Source organism: Hermetia illucens, chromosome 5, assembly GCF_905115235.1.
Source record: "Hermetia illucens chromosome 5, iHerIll2.2.curated.20191125, whole genome shotgun sequence".
NCBI lineage: Eukaryota > Metazoa > Arthropoda > Insecta > Diptera > Stratiomyidae > Hermetia > Hermetia illucens.
In genome coordinates this window covers 66,906,913-66,931,220 of record NC_051853.1, presented here as the reverse complement: position 1 = coordinate 66,931,220, position 24,308 = coordinate 66,906,913, and the positions used below count along the sequence as shown (strand labels likewise).

The 24,308-nt window shown below is 42.2% G+C and overlaps 1 protein-coding gene across 4 annotated transcripts in view; it reads left to right on the top strand.

Annotated features, from left to right (window-relative positions):
- The window catches only part of LOC119657544 (glutathione hydrolase 1 proenzyme-like), an 89,779-nt gene that overhangs the window by 25,492 nt on the left and 39,979 nt on the right, over positions 1 to 24,308 (top strand). For 3 of the 4 annotated variants that reach the window (XM_038064490.1, XM_038064487.1, XM_038064488.1), the window contains one exon: positions 6,164 to 6,384. In XM_038064490.1, the coding sequence (XP_037920418.1) occupies positions 6,242 to 6,384 (143 nt within the window). In that variant the 5' untranslated portion in view covers positions 6,164 to 6,241. Of the gene's footprint in view, positions 1 to 6,163; positions 6,385 to 16,033; positions 16,337 to 24,308 lie in introns of those variants that run through there. The other variant, XM_038064489.1, reaches the window with a different exon arrangement.

Genomic DNA, 24,308 nt, shown 5'->3' with positions numbered 1-24,308 from the left:
TACATTATAAAAAATAAATAAATATTTTCCGATGCATACAATAGTTTTTATTGAGTTTTGAAAAAAGGAAGTTATGCTGCCGCACCCTGTATAACAAATACACAAAACCTTTCACACCTAAAGCATCCAGCTTCTGATTTTCCGACTTATTTCCTTTTCTGCCACGTTAACTATGTTGTAGATTAGGATATCGTCATAGCTGAAACACTCAACCTTGCTTCTAATTTCGTGATCGTGCCAGTCTATCTCCCTCTCAGTATCCCTAACAGAGATTTTAACACGACTTTTAGTGGATTTCACTTTTTGTGAAAAGTATAATAATTTACTCATCACTGGGAATCTTAATGCTAGATCCGAAAATCTGGCTGACTACATTGATAATGGCAAAGGGATGAAATTGGAGGCTGTTATCCTCAACTCCTCATTTGATTTTCTTGATAATGGGATGCCCACTATTTTCAACTCACGGTCTATGCATAATAAATCGGGTTCAGTTCAAGACATAACCCTTGCTAATTCAAACGTTGGCGTTGGCGTTAAATTTTTTCTGAATTATCTAGATAGATATCAAGTCCGCCTGGAAGTCCATGTAGGGTTTTCATGGTTACCTCAGCGACAAGTCCCCATGTTGGGATCCTAAGAAAACCTTTGAATATATTAATATTCTAGAAGATGTCCTTAGCTATACCACTATTTCTCAGCCCTTTCTCTAGACGAGCTGACGACTGCATTGTCAAGGCACAAGCGTCCCTCCACCCCCTGGTGCTAATAATACCACTTATCAGCATCTACGCTGGTTGGTGCCAGAAACATTCGCTGCACTGCCACAAGAGCCTAACCTCAGCTGGCGCAGGTTGAGCCCTCCTGGGGACTAGTCTATTATTCAGATGGTACCCATCCCAAAAACAGAACTTTTAACTAGTTACCACCCTACTGCTATCATTAATATGTCTGTCAAACTACTTAACTCCATGATCCAGGTTCGTATCAATAATTTCATTAATGAATACATAACCCTGCCTACTAACTGCTATGTCTATTTGGCAGGCAAATTTACGTCTGCTTGCATCAATGATATCCTTCTACACATTTCAATAGCAAAACGTAAAGGTCAACAGATGCTGGCTGTGGCACTGGATGGAAGAAGGCCTATGAGAAGGTTGATCTAGCTACCCTCAGCGACATAATGTCACATTTTCGCCTTCCTGCTGAGATTGCTTGCAGCGTTCAAGTTGGAAATGGCATTCCTCAAGTATGCACTTCAAGTCCAATGTAGACGATTAGTTGTCGACTCCCAAATGTTCTCAAAGGCTGGTAAATGCGTTTGTTGATGAATCACCTTTTTAGGCGGGGAGATAACAAGTCCGAGTTCGATCAGAGACACTTGAACTCCATTGTTCCGAAATGCATAAAGGCAGGTTGATTAATTTTCCAATTGTTTTTTCTTGAGGTCTCACACCCGGTAAGGCCATCAATCTCTATAGATCTGTGGTTAGGGCCACCATAGAGAATGCCGATACGTCTACTATCCGTAATCAGCCGAAATATCTTAAAAACAAACTCAACTCAATACATGCGTCTTTTCTGAGAAGATACTTGGGCTGACCAGAACCATCCCTTTGCTTTGGGCAACAATAATGAACCCCAAAATTAATCCGGTATACAAAAAACTGGGATGAAAACACCTACGAAATTATATTTTACCATTGAACAAATTCAGAAACCAAGAATAAAAGGGCAACACATAACATAGTCAACAAATAAAGAGTGAAACTATCTAAAGTAAGTAAGAATTTTTCCGAGGCATTACATGTCATATTACTCAAATACCAATATAAATGGGCGAAACTAATACAAATTACAGAGTAATAATATATACCATAAACATAGATAGCACCTTAGATAAGAAACGTAAGTGCAATAGATAAGACCCTCATAGCCTTTTAGCACCACATATCATGAAGAACAACAACTATAATGATCTCCGCTGCTTTGCTTATCTGCATCTACATATTCACTTGCACCTGAGGTAATTTTTTAAGCCGAAAGTCAGCCCAAAGCAACAATCAACCACAACGAAAATAAATTCACAAGCATGCTCGACTTCACCATCAGCTCGGTGTCGCCATCAGCTCGGCACTGCCACCCCCACTTATGCAACGAAGACAACATTACAAATAGTAGGAGTAATATCATCATCACTTTTATGATGCGATGATGTTGGATGATGCGGTAACGCGCTGATGCTAGGTAATGCGGTGATGCTAGGTGATGAGGTAATGTTAGGTGATGCTATAATGTTTGATGATGTTTTGATGGCGCTCGATGATGGTAATCTGACATTTCATTTTGTAATTCTTCATACATCACTTAACCAGAATTTAAACCAAGGGAAAATGCTAAAGTAATATTATTCTTCTTTCATCATCATCAACAGCGCAAAAAATGGTATCCGGTCTAGACCTGCCTTAATAATGAACTCCAGGAATCCCGGTTTTGCACCGAGGTTCATCAATTCGATATCCCTGAACGCTTTCTGACGTCCTGGCCTACGCCATCATTCCATCTAAGGTAGGGTCTGCCTCGTCTTCCTTTTCTACCATAGATATTGCCCTTATAGACTTTTCGGGCTGTATCATCTTCATCCATACGGAATAAGTGACCCGCCCACCACAACCCATTGAGCCGGATTTTATCCACAACCTGACTATCATGCTATCGCTCATATGTAGATTTCGTCGTTATGTAGGCTACGGAACCGTCCATCGTAGGAGGTCAACAATTCTTCGGAGGATTCTTCTCTCAAACGCGGCTAAGACTTCGCAATTTTTCTTGCTAAGAACCGAAGTCTCCGAGGAATACATAAGAGCTAGCCAGATCATTATCTGGTACAGTAAAAGCTTTGACCTTATGGTGATACATTTTGTGCGGAACAGTTTTTATAAGCTGAAATAGGCTCTTTTGGCTGCTAACAACTGTGCGGGGATTTCGTCATCATAGCTGTTATCGATTGTGACTTTCGACCCTCGATAAGAGAAATTACCAACGGTTTCAAAGTTGTAGTCCCTTATCTTTATTCTTCCCGCGATCTGATGTTGTTGGTTGGTTGGATTTTGGTGCTGACATTGCCAGCATATGTTTTGCCTTACCCTCTTTGATGTGCACCCTAAGATCTCGCGCCATCTACTCGATCTCGAGTCGTTTTCCCTTGATATCGTGTAGTTGGGTGAACTTAAAGAGGATTGTACCCCTCGCATTTACATCAGCATCACGGATCACTTTTTCTAGGACCAGGTTAAAGAGGACGCATGATAGGGCATTCCCTTGTCTTAGTTATTGATGTCAAATGGTCTCGAGAGGGAGCCTGCTACTTTTCTCTGGCCTCCCACATTGCTCAGGGTCAAACTAGTCAATCTTATCAATTTCGTTGGAATACCAAATTCTCTCATGTCCGTGTATCATAGGTGGCGTTAAAGTCGATGGAAAGATGGTGCAACTGATGTCCATATTCCAACAATTTTTCCATCGCTTTCCGCACAGGAAAAATCTGATTTGCTGTTGATTTGGCAGGACTGGTATGGACCAATGATATTCTGAGCGTATCGGGTAATCCGACCTAGCAAGATAGCGGAGAATATCTTATAGATGGTACTCAGCAACGTGATACCATGGGGGGACAAATAATACCCCGTTGTCATTCGTCAGGCATTGATTCGCTATCCCACACCTTGAGCATAAGTTGATGAACCGCTTGGTGTAATTGGTCGCCTCCATATTTAACCAATTCGGCTGTAATTTCATCAGCACAGACTGTTTCTTCTATACTTGGCGGTGGCAGTATTTCTCTATCGTCTTCAGTTGGCGGGATCTCTAACACGCCTATTTTTTTATTGTTGAGCAGTTCATCAAAGTGCTCAACCCATCACTCCAATATGCGTCCTTTGAAAATGCAACATTACTCCGTATGCAGCATTTTTTTGTCTTCCGTTGTTCATCGAACCAGTCGTTCCGATTCCTTTTGCGGCTGGGACCAAGTATATTTGTGGCGGTATTTATGATAACGTTCTTCTGGTGATTGTGACGATGATTTGTTGAGGCTTTATCTGCAGGATCTCTGTTGACTGCGGTTATCGCAGCATCCATTTCCCTCTTATAGGTATTGCGGAGAGCTGTCTTGTGGGTGGCTTCAGTGCTCACTCTCACCTGATTGTCAGAGGAGATTGTAGGTGATGTTGTTATTCGAGCTCGGAACACCATGCCAACGAGATTATGATCCGAGTCTATATTGGCCCCCCACCCTATATCTTCTGGCATTCATCAAGGCTGAGAGGTTGCGGCGTTTGATAAACACGTGGTCAATTTGGTTGAAAGTGGTCCCGTCTGGAGAAGCGCACGTATGTTGGGGGACCGCTTTCCTCACAAATCAGGTACTTCCAACAACCATTTCGTGTGATACTGCTAATTGAATAATCCGCAGTCCGTTATCATTGGTATCCCTATGTAAGTTATGGGAGCCAACGTATCGCCTGAATACGAGCTCCGTTTTTGATATCATACCTGAGACAGATTTCGAGGGTTCGTTCTACTACTTCGTAGAAAGTATCCTTCTTCGACTCTTTAGCAGCGGGAACGCTAATGAGGGTTATATTTCTAAATTTGCCTCGCAAGCGAAGAGTGCATATCCTTTCGCTTATGTTTGCAAAGCCGACAACAGCAGGTTTCATTTTTTGACTCACTAAGAAACCGACTCCGAGCACATGGTGTATTGAATGGCCACTATAATATATGGTATAGTGAGTCTTCTCCAGGAAACCGGTCCCTGTCCAACGCATCTCCTGCAACGCTGTTACATCAGCCTTATATTGGGGCAAGGTATTGGCTAGCTGCTTGGCATCCATCTCCATCTCTGTACAGAAAGCGCACGTTCCATGAGAAAATGCACGAATCGTTATTCCTTTGTCGTTGGTGGGTTCTTTGTTTTGTAGTCAATTCAGTCCGAGGCTCCTATTGTGGCTTCGTAACAGGTTGTTTTCCATGAAGAGTTATCAGTCCTACCCAAACCCTAAACTGGAGGACCAGTTACTACAATTTGCCCCGTTTTTAGGCACGGGACCCAGCTCCATCCTTCTCCGTCTGCAGCTTTACGTTAAGAAAGACCTCCCAGCGGTCACCACGTGGAGGTGCAGATAGGGTTTGGTATTAGAGCTTTTGGTGTTGGTTCAACAGGCGTTTCCCAGGTTTTATGCTCCATCGTAGGTACCAACCCCCGTTTCGCCCTTATTCTTCTTTCGGTTGAGGAAAAAACTGAGGTAGGAGAAAACAAAAGAGAAGTATGTTTATCTCTCGATTCGCTTTATTTTTTTTACTTTTTTGTCAATAATAAAACATACATCAAGCGAAGGTTTTCACTGTATTCAATGAAAGATGACCTTGTTGCTTCATTTCAAATGCTTCTATGCCTTGTTAGGTTCTTTCTCGTTTAAAAAAGATACTTCAAAAAAGACGGCCTGATGATATCTACCATGTGCACACCAGTATAAAGCCACGACCTTTAGCCTTAGTCAGTAGCCATCTATTATTATTATTTACCATTCTACTTTTAATGGCGCTCCCACATAGATCACTCAAGAATTTCTGTTGTCCGTCCGGAAATTGCCCAGAGGCCGCTCTGTCACGCATTTGAGTGAAATTTTTACATGTCCTGTATCTCTCCAGGGCATTACTTCAAACGAATTGTAAAGTTCATTTTGCCCGAACAGAAAAGATTGCATCTACTAACTATGAAGACTTGAATCGAGTTGCAAATGAAACAATCCATGAATTCAATTCGACTAAGTCTCTATGAAGTTTCTGAAATAGCAGAAACACACAACCATATATCCTTATTCGGAAGCATTTCATACCAGATTAAACAAACCAAACCAAACGAATGTCGTTTAATATCCGGTTCGTGTGGTGAACTAACACACTGTAGATATTGATATCTCTTAGGTATGTACTCAGGATATTATCCGATCAATAGGACAAACCTACATTCGCCTCTTTCAATTTGTTCACCCACTTCGTGCTAAGTATAATATTATTGTATGTCCTCGTCGTAACTATGTATTGTATTACAGAAATATTCCTAGCCGTCATGTCTTATCAACCATCTCGTTTTCAGATTGTTAACGGAGCGGATAAAGAAATACCTAAAAACGTGCGACATAAGGACTTTTTGGCTTTAGACAACACCATAACAATGAGCGATAGAAATTCGGGTAACGGACAGATAGACGGCGAAGTGCCACTCAAAAACATGGCTCGCGTGAACCAAGGTCAAGAAAATGAACTGAACGAGGATCCGGAAAATGGAATGGTTAAGGATAATCGACGAAATGATAAGTAAGTATTTCAATGCTGCGTCCACGTATACGTGGGGTCAATGCCATTCTTTCTTTGATTGTTGGTTGGCTTTGTTTATTGGAGGCGGGCAAATGAGGGATTCAATAGACGTCTCCAGGGGAAACTCCACTAATAATTTATAGGTAATCGAATTAACCTTAATCACTTCCTGTTTTCCAATGTTCTTGAAGTGGTTTGTGTGACAATAAAAGTGGCCAATCATTAGTCATAATTTAAATGGCGAATTGTATGAAATTTCTACTGGGCCATCGCGTGGGTCTAATTATGCAACACAACATTAGGGAGCGTTCGATAGAATACTTCGAATGTTGCTTTCTCAGTCATTGAATCCATAATTAAACTGTCTATGCTTTCTTCATTTTATTTGGTAAACGCACAGACAAATTAGGGAATTCTTGTGTAAGTTTGAAACCGAAAGGTCTATTTTGAATAAGCAATTCACCAGTTGAACGAAATTGTTTCGGACCCAACGCAAAGCCATTTGACTTGGATTAATTGATCTAAATGTAAGCAATTTAGCCACATTTATTTATACAAAGCGTTCACTTAGGCAGATGCTAGCGTAGAGCTTAAAAGGTCAAGAAAACAATAAAGGGATTGGTAATTTTGTTCTCTTCTCAGTTTCGGGTATTGAGAAGGCTAATCCCATGGGCAAAAGTGTGCCGACCCATGGTAACATGGTAACGTCCAAAAGACTGCCAGTCTTCGATTCATTAAATCTTAATTTGTATCGACACTCAATTTCTATTTATTTGTTACGCAACTTTACGACAATGTCTGCTAAAAGAAGGAAGGATATCACTCAAATCCGTTTTATTTCATCTATTTGACTAAACAAGTTAGAACCTTATTTTGACTTTCAACATTTGAATGGAGACCAATTAAATTTGCCTAACTTACGAGAACTGTTTTACTCAAACATCACATTTACCACCACCATTAACACCTAACTTTACCTAAGGCTAAATCTATGGAACTTCAGGTAATTCACGCCTTTACCGTGATCTGGATCGAAAGATCGATTCTCCAACTTAAGTGAAGATAATCCACAGTATGCCTCAGGGGCGCATACAAAAGACTCTTCGCTGTAAAAATAAGCGCGTAACGAGCCAACTGACGCAGCATCAACCAAGCCCCTACCTTCGATGTCAGGAAGCAAGTTCATCCATTTCACGGCCAAATCCGGCTGAAGCGTTAGGAATTGGGCCATAGTAGTCCGTATTTGAACTGGATGTTTCCCCCCTAGACCTTAAATAATTATAATAATCGTTGGCGCAACAATCCATGTTGGATCAGGGCCTTGAAGTGTGTTAGAGCACTTCATTCAAGACCGTAACGGTACACTAGGAGGCAATGTGGTCAGCATTACGCTCGCCCGAGATTATTACCCTGATTTGACTGAGGTACTCATTCACAGCTGAGTCAACTGGTACGTCAAATCACGATACAAATTCCACTGCCACCAGTGAGATTTGAACCGCGACCTTCCATACGACAGCCTTGCGCTCTAACCACTCAGCTATCCGGACGGCCCCTTAAATGGAGCTGCTTATTGCTAATTCCGTAAAATTCATGCACGCCATAGTCGCATGGCTCGTGCGTTTTGACGATAACCCATTCAACATAGTTCAAAGTCCTCCCCAATATTCTTTCAGTCTAGACACTCTGTTGGAGTTCATTAAGTGATTTAAAAAGGCTCCGCTGATTCCTTGCGTACGTTGCATTCCGAGCATGTCTGAATTGACTTTCACCGCAATCGATCCCATACGTCAGAAAGTTCCTGGTCGCCGCCTCCATCGTCATCAGCTCTTGGCCACTAGTTTCCGCAATTATCTCAAGCTGAGCACACTCTCAGATGACGATTGGTATTCTATCGCTCCAGGCAATTAACTAACACTGGGCTACACAGTCTCGTGTGAGTATTGTGAGAAACGGTCAACGAATCTTTGATAGAGCAAGGGGAGTGAGATGTTATTCCAGACCCACCATTGATATTTCGTAATAGAAGCGAATCATAAATAGGTTCATTTCCGCTGTTCACCTCATACTCTGCTCCCGTGAACCTGCTGTATTGATCGCCATAAATTGTGGCGGAATAGCACGTACAGCACGCGAAGCGATGCTTCTGGTCTGCCAAGGCGTCGAACCGCCACACGATTAGCTGTTTCGGCCCATACTATCTATTATGGAAACCCCGACCCAGACATGAAGTCAGACGCCTCCCGCTGATTATCCGTAGAGAATCTTAAATTTCCTGTACTTCACATTTTCGGTAATGCATTTTTTACGCCGGTGTCCAATGTTGGATACCAGTTGGCTCAGTTGCGAATGAGTACCTGTGTCTAGCCGGGACAATAATCTCGAGCGAGCGGCTTGCTGACCACATTGCCTCCTACAGTGTGCTGTAGTGTACCGTTACGGTCTTGAACGAAGTGCTCTAACACATTTTAAGGCCCGTATCCAATACGGGTTGTTGTGCCAACGGTTATTATTATTTCCGAGTTTTTTTTTGAGGAGGTGGAAACCTTCAAAAGATACTAGTCTGATCACAAAAGTCTGTGGGGTTTTTACCCACTAAAACCACCCCTGACTCCCTCCCTGCCCCGCGGAACCACCATAAGGTATTACATCACAGGGCGGAGTCAGCACATTCTAACTTAATCACCTTTCTCCTATATGCAGCGTACATGACCGTGTTTTTCTCCTCTCCTCTGCCTTTCGCAGTTTATTTTCGATAGATCCGATCATGGAGTTGACCGCATCCCAATTCTCTTGTTGTGCTACCATTTTCGCCACCAGATTTTCTGGTAACAGCACCTCTCCTAAAGTCTTCTCTAGATTCTTCCTTTCTTCCACAAATCTCAGACAGTGGAAGAATTCATACTATGGGTCCTCTGGAACTCCATCGTATTTTAGACAATCGGGTGAGGTCTCCAATTTAAACCTGTGCAGGTATTGGCGATATCCATCATGCCCCGTGAGAAACTGGGTGAGATTATAATTAATCTCACCGTGTCGTCTCTCCAACCACTCGTTGATGACAGAAATGAGCGTGTGAGTCCACCGACCCTTTCCGAGCGTTCCCACCGCTCTTGCCATCTATTTATGGATCTCACCCTCTCAGCGTTCTTCGTCTGCGAGAAGAGAGAGATTGGTTTCGCATTGTATATATTCGCCACCTTATCTGCCAAGATGTCAATCGACATCATTCCAGAAATGAAGACGGCTGCATCATCTGAAACAGTCCTGAAGGCAGAGCATTCCACCCTGTAGGCTACACTGACTTTGTTAGTGTTAACTGACATCCGCAACGCCTCCCTCCAAACTGGGGTCGCTTAGAGCATGATTGAGGCCACCACCCTGGTTATAAACAACCTAGAGGTATACCGTGGCCCTCCCATGTTCGGCATCATCCCCGCCAGGGCCATACTAGCAGTGGATGATTTTCTACTATCCTACCTACTTAAAAGATAAGAGAGCGCTGTTAGTGGTGGCCGGTGGTAGATTAATGGGACAATAGTTCGAGAGCTCCCCGCAACATCGAACACATATGCAGAATCGTATATTTCTGCCTGGTTTTAAGCAGACTATATGATAGTTCCAGGACATCAAGGGAAGCCGTAAGTTATTTTAGTACAATACCTGTAGCAATATTATGGGAACTACAACCACTTTCTAGAGATGGCAAATTTCTTTGATTTCCCGGCCCAGTGGCTTAGAGCTCGCTTTCTTCTCCACGTATTTCCGTTCAATGTTGCTATTATGGGGGATAGCAAAATCAATAATATACGCGGAGTAACCCGTCTTTCCAACTAACCGCTTGTTGTGTGGTGTATGGCGATTAGTTAGAACTTGCCGGTTTCAATACATGTTATAAGTAGAACTATCAAATACCACCTACGGCTCATAAGGGGGAAACCGGACAGGTTCCCGTGATCAGCCCTTGCTTCTATGTAAGGTTTTGGTGAATCACCTTATATACATCATTATACCTGTTTCTGTATTGCACCGGCACATTACAATACAGCTAGAAATGAGATGGTCCAAAATCTCTACCGCTGAACTATACATTCTGCATTAGTCGTTCTCCACAGTCTACCTGTTGTTCTTTGATGTAAAAATAAGCGAGTATCGAGTCGATTTGGCGATGATATTGTGCTGTACGCCAATCACGCCCCACCACGATATCACGTTCAGGTTCATTCGCTCCACGCCAAATTTGGATGATGCATTCGGAATTTAGACACAGTAGTCTGTATCCGCCGCTGGGCGTTTTTCAGATCGGTTTTCGCTTATTTTATTCGTCCCCGAGGGACGCGATTGCAGTACCAGCTTTATAGGTCACAGGAATTCGGACAGCAGAGCATCCTCCAGATCATCAACTCGAGCATGGGTTGCTTGCGGAATTCCTAGGTACTTTTAGAATTCTGCCTCGATCATAGCTTGGATGTGGAGGCCACCAATACTATGTCCGGCGTACGGCTCGTGATGACCTTTGCGAATGTCTTGGACTCGAAACTTGGCTATTCCAAATTTCATCCGCGTATCACAGCTAAACATGTCCACTATTCGCAACGGACTTCTAAGATGATCATCACAACCAGCAGACAAGTTGATGTCAGCTTGCACTTGACGTTATTATTTTATACACAACTGCCAAGCGTACTGATAGCGTGCTCAGTGACTAATCTTCAAGACCACAAAGTTCTTGCTCTTTTCTGACCTACCCCCTCAGATGGTGTCCTACAACAATGCACACTAGAGTATCCATCCCTCCTCCTTTCTCAACCGAACTGGAACCGGCTACGGTGGAGTCTATTTTTTGTTATGGAGTTAGGAAGGAATTTGATAAGGAATATGACGAGCAAAACCTCTAAGCAAATTGTCTCCATTTTGTCAAAGACGTCTTGATTGGAGCGTGGTTGGGATTGTTGTAGGGATATTCGAAAAGTCTCTTTTTATGTGTTCGAAGGCGCTCCATTTAGGCAGATGACAAATCGCACCAAGGAACAAAGCTGAATTTAGCAATAATTTTTAGGCCCTCAGGAATGAGTTGAAGGATTTAGTAACTCCATTTAGTCGATTTTGAGAAGGTTGAAAATTCGGGGAGGAAGTATATACATAGAATCAGGTCATCAACGTGTTGGATTGTTTTAACGCTATAGGAGTGTTGATGGGATGTTGGATTGGCATATCAGCAATACATACATATGAAGAAGACAGTTATTGACAACATTCATTCTTTCGAGAGATCTACTGGAGAACTACAAGGGAGAACTGGGTTTTGGAGAGTTGCTCGGAGATGGTGACATTGAGTACTATCCCATTGTGATCGGTCAGGCCAAGCATTGTTGGAAGATATTGTGGAGCAACGGTTATTTACGAGAAAAAGGTCAATGTTTAAGTGAATATTTAAGAGGTGAAATGCAGGTTGGCTTATAGGTAGGAGAAATAATTGTAGGGAGTGTGAATTTAGGAAGTATCAGTTGGCTAGCCTATTGCCGTTTGTGTTGTTGATGATGTTGTACCACCAGTGATGTTCGCCGTTTAGGTCACCGCATGCAGGCGATGCAACTCATCAAGAATTTTCTGAAAGTAGTATGCAAAAAAGGGTCCTCTCAAAACCAGGTTGGGTGGCTTCTGGTGAGATGGCGTGCACGTGGAGATGGGATGGTTCCCATCTTTCAGAATTAATTTGCATGCGTCTTCTGTCGCCCGTGTTAAGCCTGGGTCATGGCTTACTAGCATGAGTTTATCTTATTGCGGTTATTGCTGAATGCAGTTGCTACCGTCAGGGCGGGTTCCTGCAGTATCGTTGGAGCGACACAACGTTGTCTAGGGCTAATCGGAATGGATTGTGCTACGTTGCCGAAATATATTGAAAATTCTGATGGAGCAAGGCTTGCAGTAGCGGTACTGTCATCCGAGGTGGCTTGAACTCGTCCGGGTGAAGCGTTTAATACTGTAGTTGTCAAGCTTACCCGGTATCAGATGTTCACTAACTAGTATTGGATGCTCTCTAGTATGTCGAAGTTTAGAATACTAAGAAGAGTCAAGAGCGGTGCATTCTGGCTCATCAGCTTCTTATTAGGTACTGTGAGCTCTTCAAGTCACCTTCAAGGGTTGATATCCAATCATCTTCATCGGACACGTCTCGCTTCATTTAAGAGATACTTTCATTAGCTTCAGTCCGGAGTCGGTAGCACGAACTGTGTTGGGCATCACTTGCACTCTCCCCTTTCGCGATCTAGATCCAACCCCTGGGGGACAGAAATCTGTCGTTTGTAATGCGCTTAGATATGGAATCGTGCCGCAAATTTACTTTTTACCGTATAATTCAGCTTGCGGTCACTTGAGAAAGTGAAAATTTAAATTTTGAATACCGTACAGAGACAGATTGGAAAAAAGTCAGATCACTTCGGGGCCTAACCGCGACTGATGTCATGTACCCTCATATTCTTATATATCAAACAAATCTACAAAATCTTTCATATATGAATTGCCGCTTTTCAAAGCTGCTTTTAACCGTTTGTATTTTTGCGGCAAAAGAATTTAAAATTTTGTATTGCCGTCCGGTCTGAAATTCGCCCTTTTTCGCGAAACAACCTTAAGCATTTGACCAATTTTGCTGGTTATTCGTTTTTAAGCTTTTGTGTGAAACAAAACCTTATTAAAATCGATTCACTGTCTGTCTGTCACACGCTCTTTTCTCCAAAACGGCTAAACCGATCCGAACGAAATTTGGTGGATAGATGGAAATTATGAAATCCCACGCATACAGCGAGTATCATAAATTTAGGGGGAGTATAAAGGGGAGCTCTCCATACATAAAAAGTGGAAATTTAAAAAAAAGTTTCACCGGATATAGTCGTGTAAGATACCAAATGAAAGGTCTGGATTAGTACTTTCCGAAACTGTCATTAGTTTGTGAATTGCAAAGTGCACAAGTAAGGAGTCAAAATGTACGCACTTAAAGTATAACAGGACTCATTTTCAGACACTACCCGACCCAAAAATCCGAAAAAATCAGGATGGTGCGAAAAGATAAAATCTAGGCCTCAAAATATGTCCTATTCCGATATCTGCTCAAATAAACTTACTAATAATATATTATCAACTTTTAGAGATTTACTGAAACCCCCCCCCCCCTAAATTCATCCTAGGACTACCAAATTTCGCACCACCACCAGACCATATTTCGCATGCACATGCCAAACTTTATGAAAATCCGGCCATGAAAGCCAAAGTTATAGCAGTTCAAACTTATCAATTTTCTGCGAATTTACCTCATCCTAAGCCATGCAAATAAGATGCTGACGTCATAATTAACGAGAATAATTGACATTCGAATGAAATATAAAAATTTCATTTTCAACGTTTTGTGTCAAACAAAACCTTAGTAGAATCGAGACGGTGTCTGTCTGTCCGTCTGTCCGTCTGTCCGTCTGTCTGTCTGTCACGCCCAATTTATTCGGAAACGGCTTAACCGATTGTCACGAAGATTGGTGAGAGTATGTAAGCTGGTGTTCCCTTTACATGCAGTAAGTGGCGCCATCTTGTGTTAAGTTTAAGGGGGGCTCCCCATACATGTGAATGGTGGGTGCAATTTTTTTTTCACAGAATGTAGCCATGTGGGGTATCAAACGAAAGGTCTCAATTATTACTTTTTGAAACTGGTTCAATATTTGATATTGGGTGAAACATAGGGGAGTGAAGGTTCAAAATATGACCCCCAAAAAGTGTAACAGATCTCGTTCTCAGAACCTATCCAACCGAAAAATTTTAAAAAAATCACAGTGGTGCATCTCTACGAAATCTAGGCCTCAAAACATATCCGGTTCTGGCATCTGCACAAATAAAGTTAATAATGGTATATTTCCACATTTTAGAAATTTACCCGGCAACCCCCCTTACGTTCCCAGAAGTACAAAATTTGGCATGGGTGCAAGAGATAACATAATGCACAGTTTCAAAAAAATCCAAACATTATTAACAAAGTTATAGGGGGTGAAACTTTACATTTTTTTGTGAATTTCGTCCACTTTATAACCTGCATGACGTCATCATCACATATCAATTCGTCAATACCACCACGAAATGAGTTCTTAAGAATTGGGTCGCAGAGCATTATTTTGTTTTAGTTTTTTAGTTTTTTGTCAACCAGATATGTGGATATGTAGGTATATAATACCTATATACATATATAATATAATACTATATATATAATAATATATATGAACTTTGCGGTTATTTCTTACATAAGATGAACACAAAACCTTTATACCCGAAGCGCGAGCTTCCGGTATTCCGACTTGTTTGTATCTGTTGTAAGTTAAATTCTTCGCATTTGCTAATAATATTAAATTCAGAGTCTGAAGCTTATGTGGTTGACTATTATCGCTTTCTAAAAACTAGAGGGCAATGTAATTTTTAACTATGTGACACGGAGCTGTCATGCACTCGTCGCTCCCACATCTTCTTGTTTTCCTTCAGCCTTTGTCCCGTCCACAAGCGGGGTCAGCTCGTTGTGATCGGTTTCGCCATTATATTTTATCAAATTCCTCATCTGGATGCAATTTCGAGGCTTTTAAATTCCCATCCAGCGTATCAAGCTACCATTATTTCGGCCAGCCTTTTGGTCGCTTACCAGTGACTCCGATGTTCAGAGCAATCTTGGTAAGTGAATTCTAGTTAAAGTGAATAACGTTACCATACCATCGAAGACACCTTCCTCGGAGTTTCTCCACGACCGATGCAAGCCCATGTCGATCGGGGATATTCTCATTTCGGATGTAATCAAAACGTGTCACCCCACCAGTGCAACATCCATTATCGCAAGACACCGTTCATTGTCTTTTATAGTTGGCCCATACCCAGAACCATAGAGAGCGACAGGACGGATGACATGGCGGTAAATTTTAGGTTCGCTGATACGTCAACCACAAAGAACACCAGTCGTGGAATGTCACTTCATCCAGGCCGCATTAATGCGTGAAACAATTTCATTACGCAATTCTCCATTGGATGATAGCATTGACCTGAGATATTTACTTCGCTCAGTTCTGGGCAGGTTACTGCAGCTGACAGCGCTGAGCAATTTAAATATCTCGAATCAATGCCATCAGTCAATGGAGAACTGCGGTACGCTCCTCACAAAAGGAAATACTAAACCTTTTATACCTGAAACGTCAAGCTACCGGTTTCCCGTCTTGTTTGGTAATGCGATTTGTTTTAATGACATAGTTTTTCAGATGTTCGTTAGTTTTCCAGCTTGAATCTTACAGTTTTCTTTATTACCTTGATGTCTAGAAATAGCAGTTGTTTTTCTCTTTGGCAATTAAGAAGACTTTCCTCTACCCAACTCCAAGCTAACAAACTACTAAGTTTCCTTCCGGAAGTGACATAGTCAGCTCCTTGTTAATTGTGGAAAGCTTACCAAGTTCAATACCATACTAAATTAAATGGAAAGCACCCATGAAATCTAGTATCTGCACTCACAGACAAACACCAAAAGCTTCCCCACCAGTTTTGGAATCGCTCTTAGAAATTTCCCTTGGCATGCACTTGCGCTTTGAAAACTTCCTCTCATATGCTCATGTTTTGGGTTTTGCTGTGAACATGAAATCGGAATCTGTGATTTTCTCTGCGATAAAAATAGTGTAGTTAATAAATTCATAATAAATAATAATTGTTTGCTAAGTACATGAGTAGATATGGAATATAAGAAATAGAGTTGAAAATATCGGTTGGCCCCAGTGATACTCGGTTAACAATATGTCATGAGAATTTCGTACAAAGTCAGAAACCAACTGCGGTTGAGATCCAAATCCCATTGCTGTTCGTGTCCTTCAAAAGGAGTGACAATGGTAGCACAATGTGTAAACCGGAGTCGAGGCCAGAATCTGTTCGCCACTTTGAAATTTACCCAAATGTGAGTTACTTGATAGAATCCCCTAGAGTTATGCTAAACAGGATTTGACAACTTTTGAATGTCGAGGTCGTTTTTCAAGTAGATTAGATCCGATAGTTTGATTGTTAGCAGTTGACCTATTTAAACTCAGTAATTTTCCAGCGATTACGCTTTATTGAGAATGACGGTCATGGCTGACGAATTTCCCATACAAGGTTGATAGTGTCCCACTAAATGCAGTAGAATTGCTTACCGTTAACTTTTGAAACTTTAAGTACGAAGCCAAGATAACGTTTCATTTTTAGAAAACTGTCTTGTTGTATATGAAGAACCAACTATTTCTAGAAGACTAAAATTTTGCCTCATATATAATTCTCGACTTCCTTCTTACATTGATTGATTTTTAAAGAAAATTTTTGTCTCCACGGTACCAAAATCACATTATAGCTTCTCCATGCATTCATATGTGGATGCATTTGAGGAGAACTTTTTATGGGAGAAGCCTTCCATTTGTAAACTACAGTATATACCAGCTAGAAAAGTTAAACATTCCAGAAACATCAGTATTTGCAAAAAAAACTAACGAACAACGATGTTCCTATTTTGTAACTTCTTGATCGCTACAAAATCGGGAAGATATACTTTCAAATTTAGTCTTCCAAACGTTCTTTTCTCCACTCCTCATTACCATATCATTTTTGAAAATAAGCGTTAGAAGATAATCAAAATCACCAATGCATAATCTATTGTCAAATTTTAAGATTTTTATTTCTGAATTCTTCTAGAGTACATATATACATATGTATGTCGTCTTGATCCCCAGATATAGTTTTTTATGTGTCCTTAATTTTCTCCTCGGAAAAAAGAGTTAAATAGTGAAGTATATCCGACATTCTCTATATTATCATCGTCAACGGCGCAACAACTGGTCTAGTCCTGCCTTAGTGTGGTACTCAAAATATCCCGGTTTCGTGCCAAGTTCCACAAATGCAATATCCTTCAAAGTTATCTGGCATCTTGGCCGCGACGTCTTTTTTTTCTACCATGGGTCCGGTCTGGGTCATCCTCACCAACATGGATTAAATGGACACCCCAGTGCATCGTTGTATCGCTCATATTTTTCGACATTCAATAGGCGGAATCGTTCGTCCTCTTGTAGAGGGCTAAACATTCTTCGGAGGAGTCTTCTATCGAACGTGGTTAATAGTTACCAATTTTTTGTGCTAAGAACCCACATTACCGAGGAATACATGGGTTGGCATGATTACTGTCTTGTACAATAAGGGCTTTCACCCCATAATGAGACCTTTCGAAAGAAACAGTTTTTGTAAGCTGTAATATATAGGCTTTGTTGCATGCACGGCTTTCATGATCGTAGCTGATGGTGATGGTTGTGATCTTCGATCCTAGATAGGACAAGTTACCAACGGTTTCAAAGTTGTAGTCTCCTATATTTATTGTTCTCGTTTGACCAGTGCGATTTGATGTTGTTGGTTCTTTCGTTTTAGGTCCCGATATTGCCACACCATCGTCTTAATAATAATAATGCCCCCTGTCGCAACAACCCAATGGAGTCAGGACTGTAAAATGTGTCAAAGCGCTTTATTCAAGATAGTAACGGTACATTACAGGATTACAGTTCCCTCTTCTTCTTTCTCTTTAGCCTTTGTTCCGTTCACCAGCGGGGTCTAGTCCAACGTAACATTTTCGTCTCCATTACCGCAAGACGCCGTTCATTGTCTTTTATAGTTGGCCAACACTCAGAACCACAGAGAGCCACAAGACGGACAACATTACGGTAAATTTTACATTTGAGACCTTCGTTGATACGTCGATCACAAAGAACACCAGTTGTGGAACGCCACTTCATCCAGGTTGCATTAATGCGTGAAGCAATTTCATAACGCAGTTCTCCGTTGGCTGATAGCGTTGACCCGAGGTATTTAAATCGCTCAGTTCTGAGCAGATCACTGCCGCTGACAGTGATTGTGCCTGTTTCATGTGGATCTGTCGTCAAAAATTCGGTGTTGTTTAGATTCAATCTGAGACCGTGTAGCATAAGGCGATCATTCCATTTTTGGACAAGTTGTTCGAGATCATTTGTGCTATGAGATGCTAAGAAAACATCATCTACATAAAGCAGTATGTAAGGCGCTGGACGTTGAATACCCCGTGTGACGATGTTCATGACAAGAACAAAGAGAAGTGATGAGAGGGCGCTTCCTTGATGAACACCAATAGAGGCACGAAGCGTCAAACGCTTTCTCTAGATCCTGAAAGACAATGTAATGAGGGCGATGCTTCTCACGGTGTTTCTCCATGAATAACCGCGCACCATGTGTTGCCCCAGTAGTTCCGCAGTTTCTGACAAATCCGGTTTGATTCACGGTTATTTCAACGATTTCGCGAATACGGTTGTCAAGAATGCGTTCAAAAATCTTCATGGCATGGGAAAGTAATCGGACCGGACGGTAATTTGAACATTCTGCTGGACTACCTTTCTTTTTCCACATTGGAACAGTGGTATTTTCTTGCCAGTCAGATGGTGTTCTTCCTTCCTGAATAACCCGATTAAAGAATTCACTGAACCACAGTGTTCTGTCCCAGCTCCTCGCTTGCCAGAACTCAGATGCGACGCCGTTAGGTCCTGTGTCTTTCCCCGATTTCATTCATTTTATTGCATCCTCGACTTCAGTTGCGCTGACAGTGAAGCCCATAGTGTTGTACGTAGGCACCTGTCGTGAGACTTAATCCTACGGTCCTCTTAAGACACGGATTGATTTTGTGACCACAATCAGAGCCCCGCTGAGACAAGCAACAACGGTACCAGTCTATACCAAGTGCATGGCTTAGCATTCATACTAGTGGATGCACAACCACAACCACCATGAAACTCCCACTAAGGCGGCCAACCGCAAATAACCGAGCTGTCCTCACATACAACAGGAGTTCACCCGAAGTATGTGAGTCCAGGGGCTTTCCCGGTTCCCATGGTACCAGTATACCCCTGGTAAGGTTTCGTGACCAGTTTGCCACTTCAGATGAGTCCTCGTGCAGACTCGGGTCTGATCGCCCTGATTAGACCTTTGGAGCATTCACCTACTAAATCACGGCCGGCAAACCAAAGTGATTACAACGTCTCCCGGTGCCGCCACTATGGAGGTTCTCCTCGGCCGCTTGGTTTTGGTTTGGCCGATAGGGTTGCCGCCCCATCTTCCTCGCGGCCACCTCTGAGCACAAATGAGAAGAGGTGGAGGAAACGACAAAAAAAAGTGAAAGAAACGACAAAGAGAGATGTGAGCAACCATAAGGTAGGAGTTACGTCTGTCAATATCAAAGGCCAGTTCCAGTCCTCTGTTTTAAGTACTGGACATACGGACATATAGCAGGAGCATCGAATCACTTTGTGTTAAAAAGTGTGACGAACCAGCTCATAAAATGAAAATTTGTAGGTCGCAAGGACCACGGTCTGCAGGAAAACGTGTGGTTCATGTTCACAGTTCTGGGCGGTGCCAGGTCTTCAAACAAAAGTTACAGAAAACAAAAAGCCATGGTTCAAAATCCTGTAAGTAAACATACTTAGGAGTGCAACACACCTGATGAGGCAGATGGTGCAAGAAAGAAGAACGGACTTGTTGCGCTGACAGGTGGAACTGATCCCAATGTCGGCAATGATTGTGGAAGTGCAGGATGAGCAAATTCCTCAGTTAAAATCTGCTCGAAGTATTCTCGCCATGTATCCGTTGCGGCTCGACGGCTGGTAAGCAAAGTACCGTTCTTTTCATTAACGCAACAGAAGTGTTCGATATCCTCTTCGTTACGGCTTTTAGCGAGTCGATACAAATCTCTCTCGCCATCCCGAGTGTCCAGTTTATCGTAAAGATTTTTTTAATGGTTCGCTTGGGTAACAGTGACCGCTTTCTTTGCTTCCCGGTTGGCATGCTTATAAATTTGCTAATTAGCAGGCGTTTTATTGTCGAGAAATTTGTGGTAGAGGCGTTTCTTTTCACGGATCTTCATTTCAACATCATCATTCAAAGCCAAGTATCTCGGTTGATGTACCGCTTACTCGACTTGGTGACCCCGAGGATTGCAGAGGCCGCTTTGTGGATCTTGTCTTTCATTTGGTTCCATGATTCGGTCGGCAGTCGTATGAGTGAGATCGTTACAGTATCCTGTAGGAGGCAATGTAGTCTGTATTGCGCTCACCCGATATTATTACTCTGATTTGACTCAGGTACTCATTCCCAGCTGAGTCGACTGGTATCCGACATCCAGTCACGCTAACAAATCCCTCTGCCACCAATGAGATTCCGGATACATATATTTCGTCTTGCTTTCATTAATGTGCTCCCCAGGATCTCATGCCGCCTGCTCGATGTGGATAAAGGCAGTTTGTACAGGTTGTGCTTCCCATGATGTCGGTATCGTCGGTATTAGCCAATGTTGGGTGGATCTAATAAGGACCACGGATCATTTTTTCAGTGCTTGATTAAAAATAGTGCATGATAGGGCTTCCCCTTGTCTTAGACCGTTGTGCTGAATGGTCTCGAGAGTAATACTGCTGCTTTTATTTGGCCTCGCGCATTGTTCAGGGTCAGCCTAGTCAGTCTGACCAATTTCTTTGGGATACCCAATTCTCTCATGGACGTGTCCAGAGAAAATATGATCTGTTGCTGATTTGCCTGGAGTAAAGTCTCTTTTGTATAGGCCGATGAATTTCTGGACGTATGGTGCTATCCAAACTCGCAAGATAGAGGAGAATATCTTATAGTATATATATACGTAATACCTCTATAATTGCTGCACTCCGTGATAACCACTTGTTTATGTATGGAACATATAATGTAATTGCCAGTCGTCAGGTAGTGATTCGCTGTCCCACAACTTGAGCATAAGTTGATGAACCACTTGATGTAGTTGGTCGCCTCCATATTCAACCAGTTCGGTTGTAATTCCATCGGTACCTGACGACTGATTCTTAAGTCGATAAATTGTACGTTTCAGTTTCGCTAAGTTGTACGTAGGGTTGCCCCTTGTAGTTTTCGAGTTCATAGACCTGTCACTACTTCCAGGCTCCCTTTTTCTGTTTGTTAAGTCGGGGCACCATGACAACGAGATATATTAGGATCCAAGTCTATGTTGGTGCCCTATATGTTTTGAAATTCATCTATTCTTGGAGGTGTCAGTGTTCAATCAACACATGGTCAATTTGGTTAAAAATGGTCCCATCTAGAGAGGCCGACGTTTATTTGTACACCGCTTTCGCGCCAACAAAGCACCGTAATCGGTTGCCATTCGGATTTTTATGTATGCTATGGGACCCAACGTATCGCCTCAATACGGATTCCGTGCCCACTATTCTGCTAAAATCTGCAAATATGATATATCATATGATATTATACATGAGGCGGACCTTCAGGGTCCCTTCTTCTGCCTAGTAGAGGGTATCCTTCTCAACTGTGCAGCCTCCTCTGTAGGGGCGAGAACCTTAATGATACATAGCCGTGCGTTTATATTTGGAAAGGCGATAACAAAAAGTTTATTTTTTGGCTGACTAGAAAACATACTATACGCACATGATTGCTTGCTACTATAATATATGGTGTTCTGTGTCTTCTCCAGCAAATCGGTCCCTGTTCGGCACATTTACCGTAAGGCTGTTACATCAGCTTTATATTGGGACGAAATATCAACTAGCTGCCAGCTTATTTTCTGTACAGGGTACGCACGTTTAATGAGAGTTTAATGAGTCCGTTTTCAATGCCAGCTCGTCGTTGTAAGACCCGCCCAGTACCAGGCTCCTTTTGTGGCTTCGTAACAATTGTTTTCTGTGCTCGGTTATTAGCCCTACCCAACGTTTAACCTGGATTAACAGTTGAGAAAGAATCGCCTCCTTCTTGTCCGTTTGCAGCTTTTCTTTAAGAAAGAACTCTCATCACCACATGGCGGTGGAGATAGGGTTTGCTGGTAGAGCTGTTGATGTTGTTTCAGTAGCTTTTATGCTTCATCGTGAGCACCAGTCCTCACTTTCGCCCAAGGACCTATGTAACCCTTTGACCACCTTCTCAGCATAATATATAAAATATTTTAATGTGAGCATTAGGTCAGTGTAGTGCAAGTACAGTTTTGACAGTATTAGGTCTACTTTTGAACTTATACCTCACATTATTTCAACTCTTGATTTAACTGTTTTATTGCTAACAGTGATTTTTGTTTAAGGAATAAGGGATCCTAAGGCGTCATCCAATTGATGTCGGACTAACTGGAAACCAACTTGTTTCAACTTTTCTTAGTCCAAGAACTTTCTTTTTTATGCTTAGCACCAATATATGTATTTAAAAAAAAACGGAGACAACTTACGGTTTCGGCATGGGTTTCATGGGAAGCAACTAAACGTATTAACCTCTTACTAAGCATATGCGAAGGTTGTCTACATACATATTTCTATCATAGATGACTTAGTATATGTAGATTGAGATTTCATCAATAGTTTTTGTTTGAGGTTTGACTTACTTGGTGAACGTTAAATTGTCACCTTGTCAATAAATTCTCGACATTCTTTCCCCAATCCCTCTTATGCAGTATTCATACATACGATCCAGCAAACAAGCGTTCTGGATCCCCCACAGACACAGCACAAGGCAGAATTCTTGCAGAGAATATTTTCCCCATGCTGGAAGGCTGGAAGGAAACCGAAAAGCCGGTCCATTAGTATGTTCCATCGCAGGACAATTTTTTGTCTTATCTGTCTGTCCGTCTGTCTTTTTTTCCAGAGGTGGAAATCTTCCAAAGACATTGGTGCAGGTGTTCCAGTGTAGTGGATTTTAATCCACTAAAACTACTCTCTAACTCCGGTACTTTCCCGCGGAACCACCCTAAAGTATCACGTTGCTGGATAGAACTAGCTCTAGCCTCTCCCTTCGCCCATCGATTGCATTCGCAACCGCGCCTTTCTCGTCTTCCCTGCCTCTCTCAACCTGCACTGAATCCGCCTCACAATACTGTTAACTGCATTCCAGCTCTCATGCCACGGAAGCAGTTTTAGACTTTCCAGTGTTACTGTTCCTCCCAATGTCTCTTCTAGCATCTTACTTTCCTTTGTGAATTTGAGTCAATGGAAGAAATCATGCCTCACGTCCTCTGGAATACTGTCTCAGCTTGCACAACCTACAGCAGTATTTACGGTTTCCATCATGTCCCGTGAGAAACTGCTTGAAATTATAGTTTATCTCACCATATGTCCTGGATCCACACCTTGATGCTGGGGATCAATCTGTAGCTCCATCGACCCTTTTCAACCTCCTTTTCGAGATTTTTTACTTGCCAATCAAAGGAAGAATCAGGGCCATCATGGATGCGCGTCATCTCGTCTGCCAGAATGTCGATTTGCAACATTCCGGGAACCCCATAAGCCACTTCGTCTGAAATGGTACTAAAGCCACAGCACCCTCTTAAGATGGTGTTTCTATAAACAGTGCTCATCATTTGGACGTTGTAAAGAGGTATGCAATGTAGTTACCCAAACTGACGTTGCGTAGAGTAGTATGGAGCTCACCATTCTTGTTATAAGCAGTCTACAAGTGTATCGCGAACCCCCAATATTTGGCATCATCCTTGCCAAGGTCATGCTAATATTAGGTGCTTAATAGAAATATTTTGTAGGCGCTACTTGAAATTCAGCCTCGCATCTATCATCGCTCCGAGGTATTTGATTGTTGGTTTTGAAGTGATGATACTCTCCCTCATGTCGATACGAGCAGCGGTTTCCTAACGCCTCTGCTTGGTTCTGAGCGAGTGCACGACCGACATCTTCCAACCATCCACATCCGTGAGATGTTTTGCAGCAACAATCACCACTATATCATCAGCGTTACCCACTATTATGGCCTCGTTAACAACTGGGATGGACATTATAATATGTGATGTTCCACAATAGCGACCCCAGATCAGAGCCCTGTGGAAGACCCACGGAGACAACATATTCTCTTGA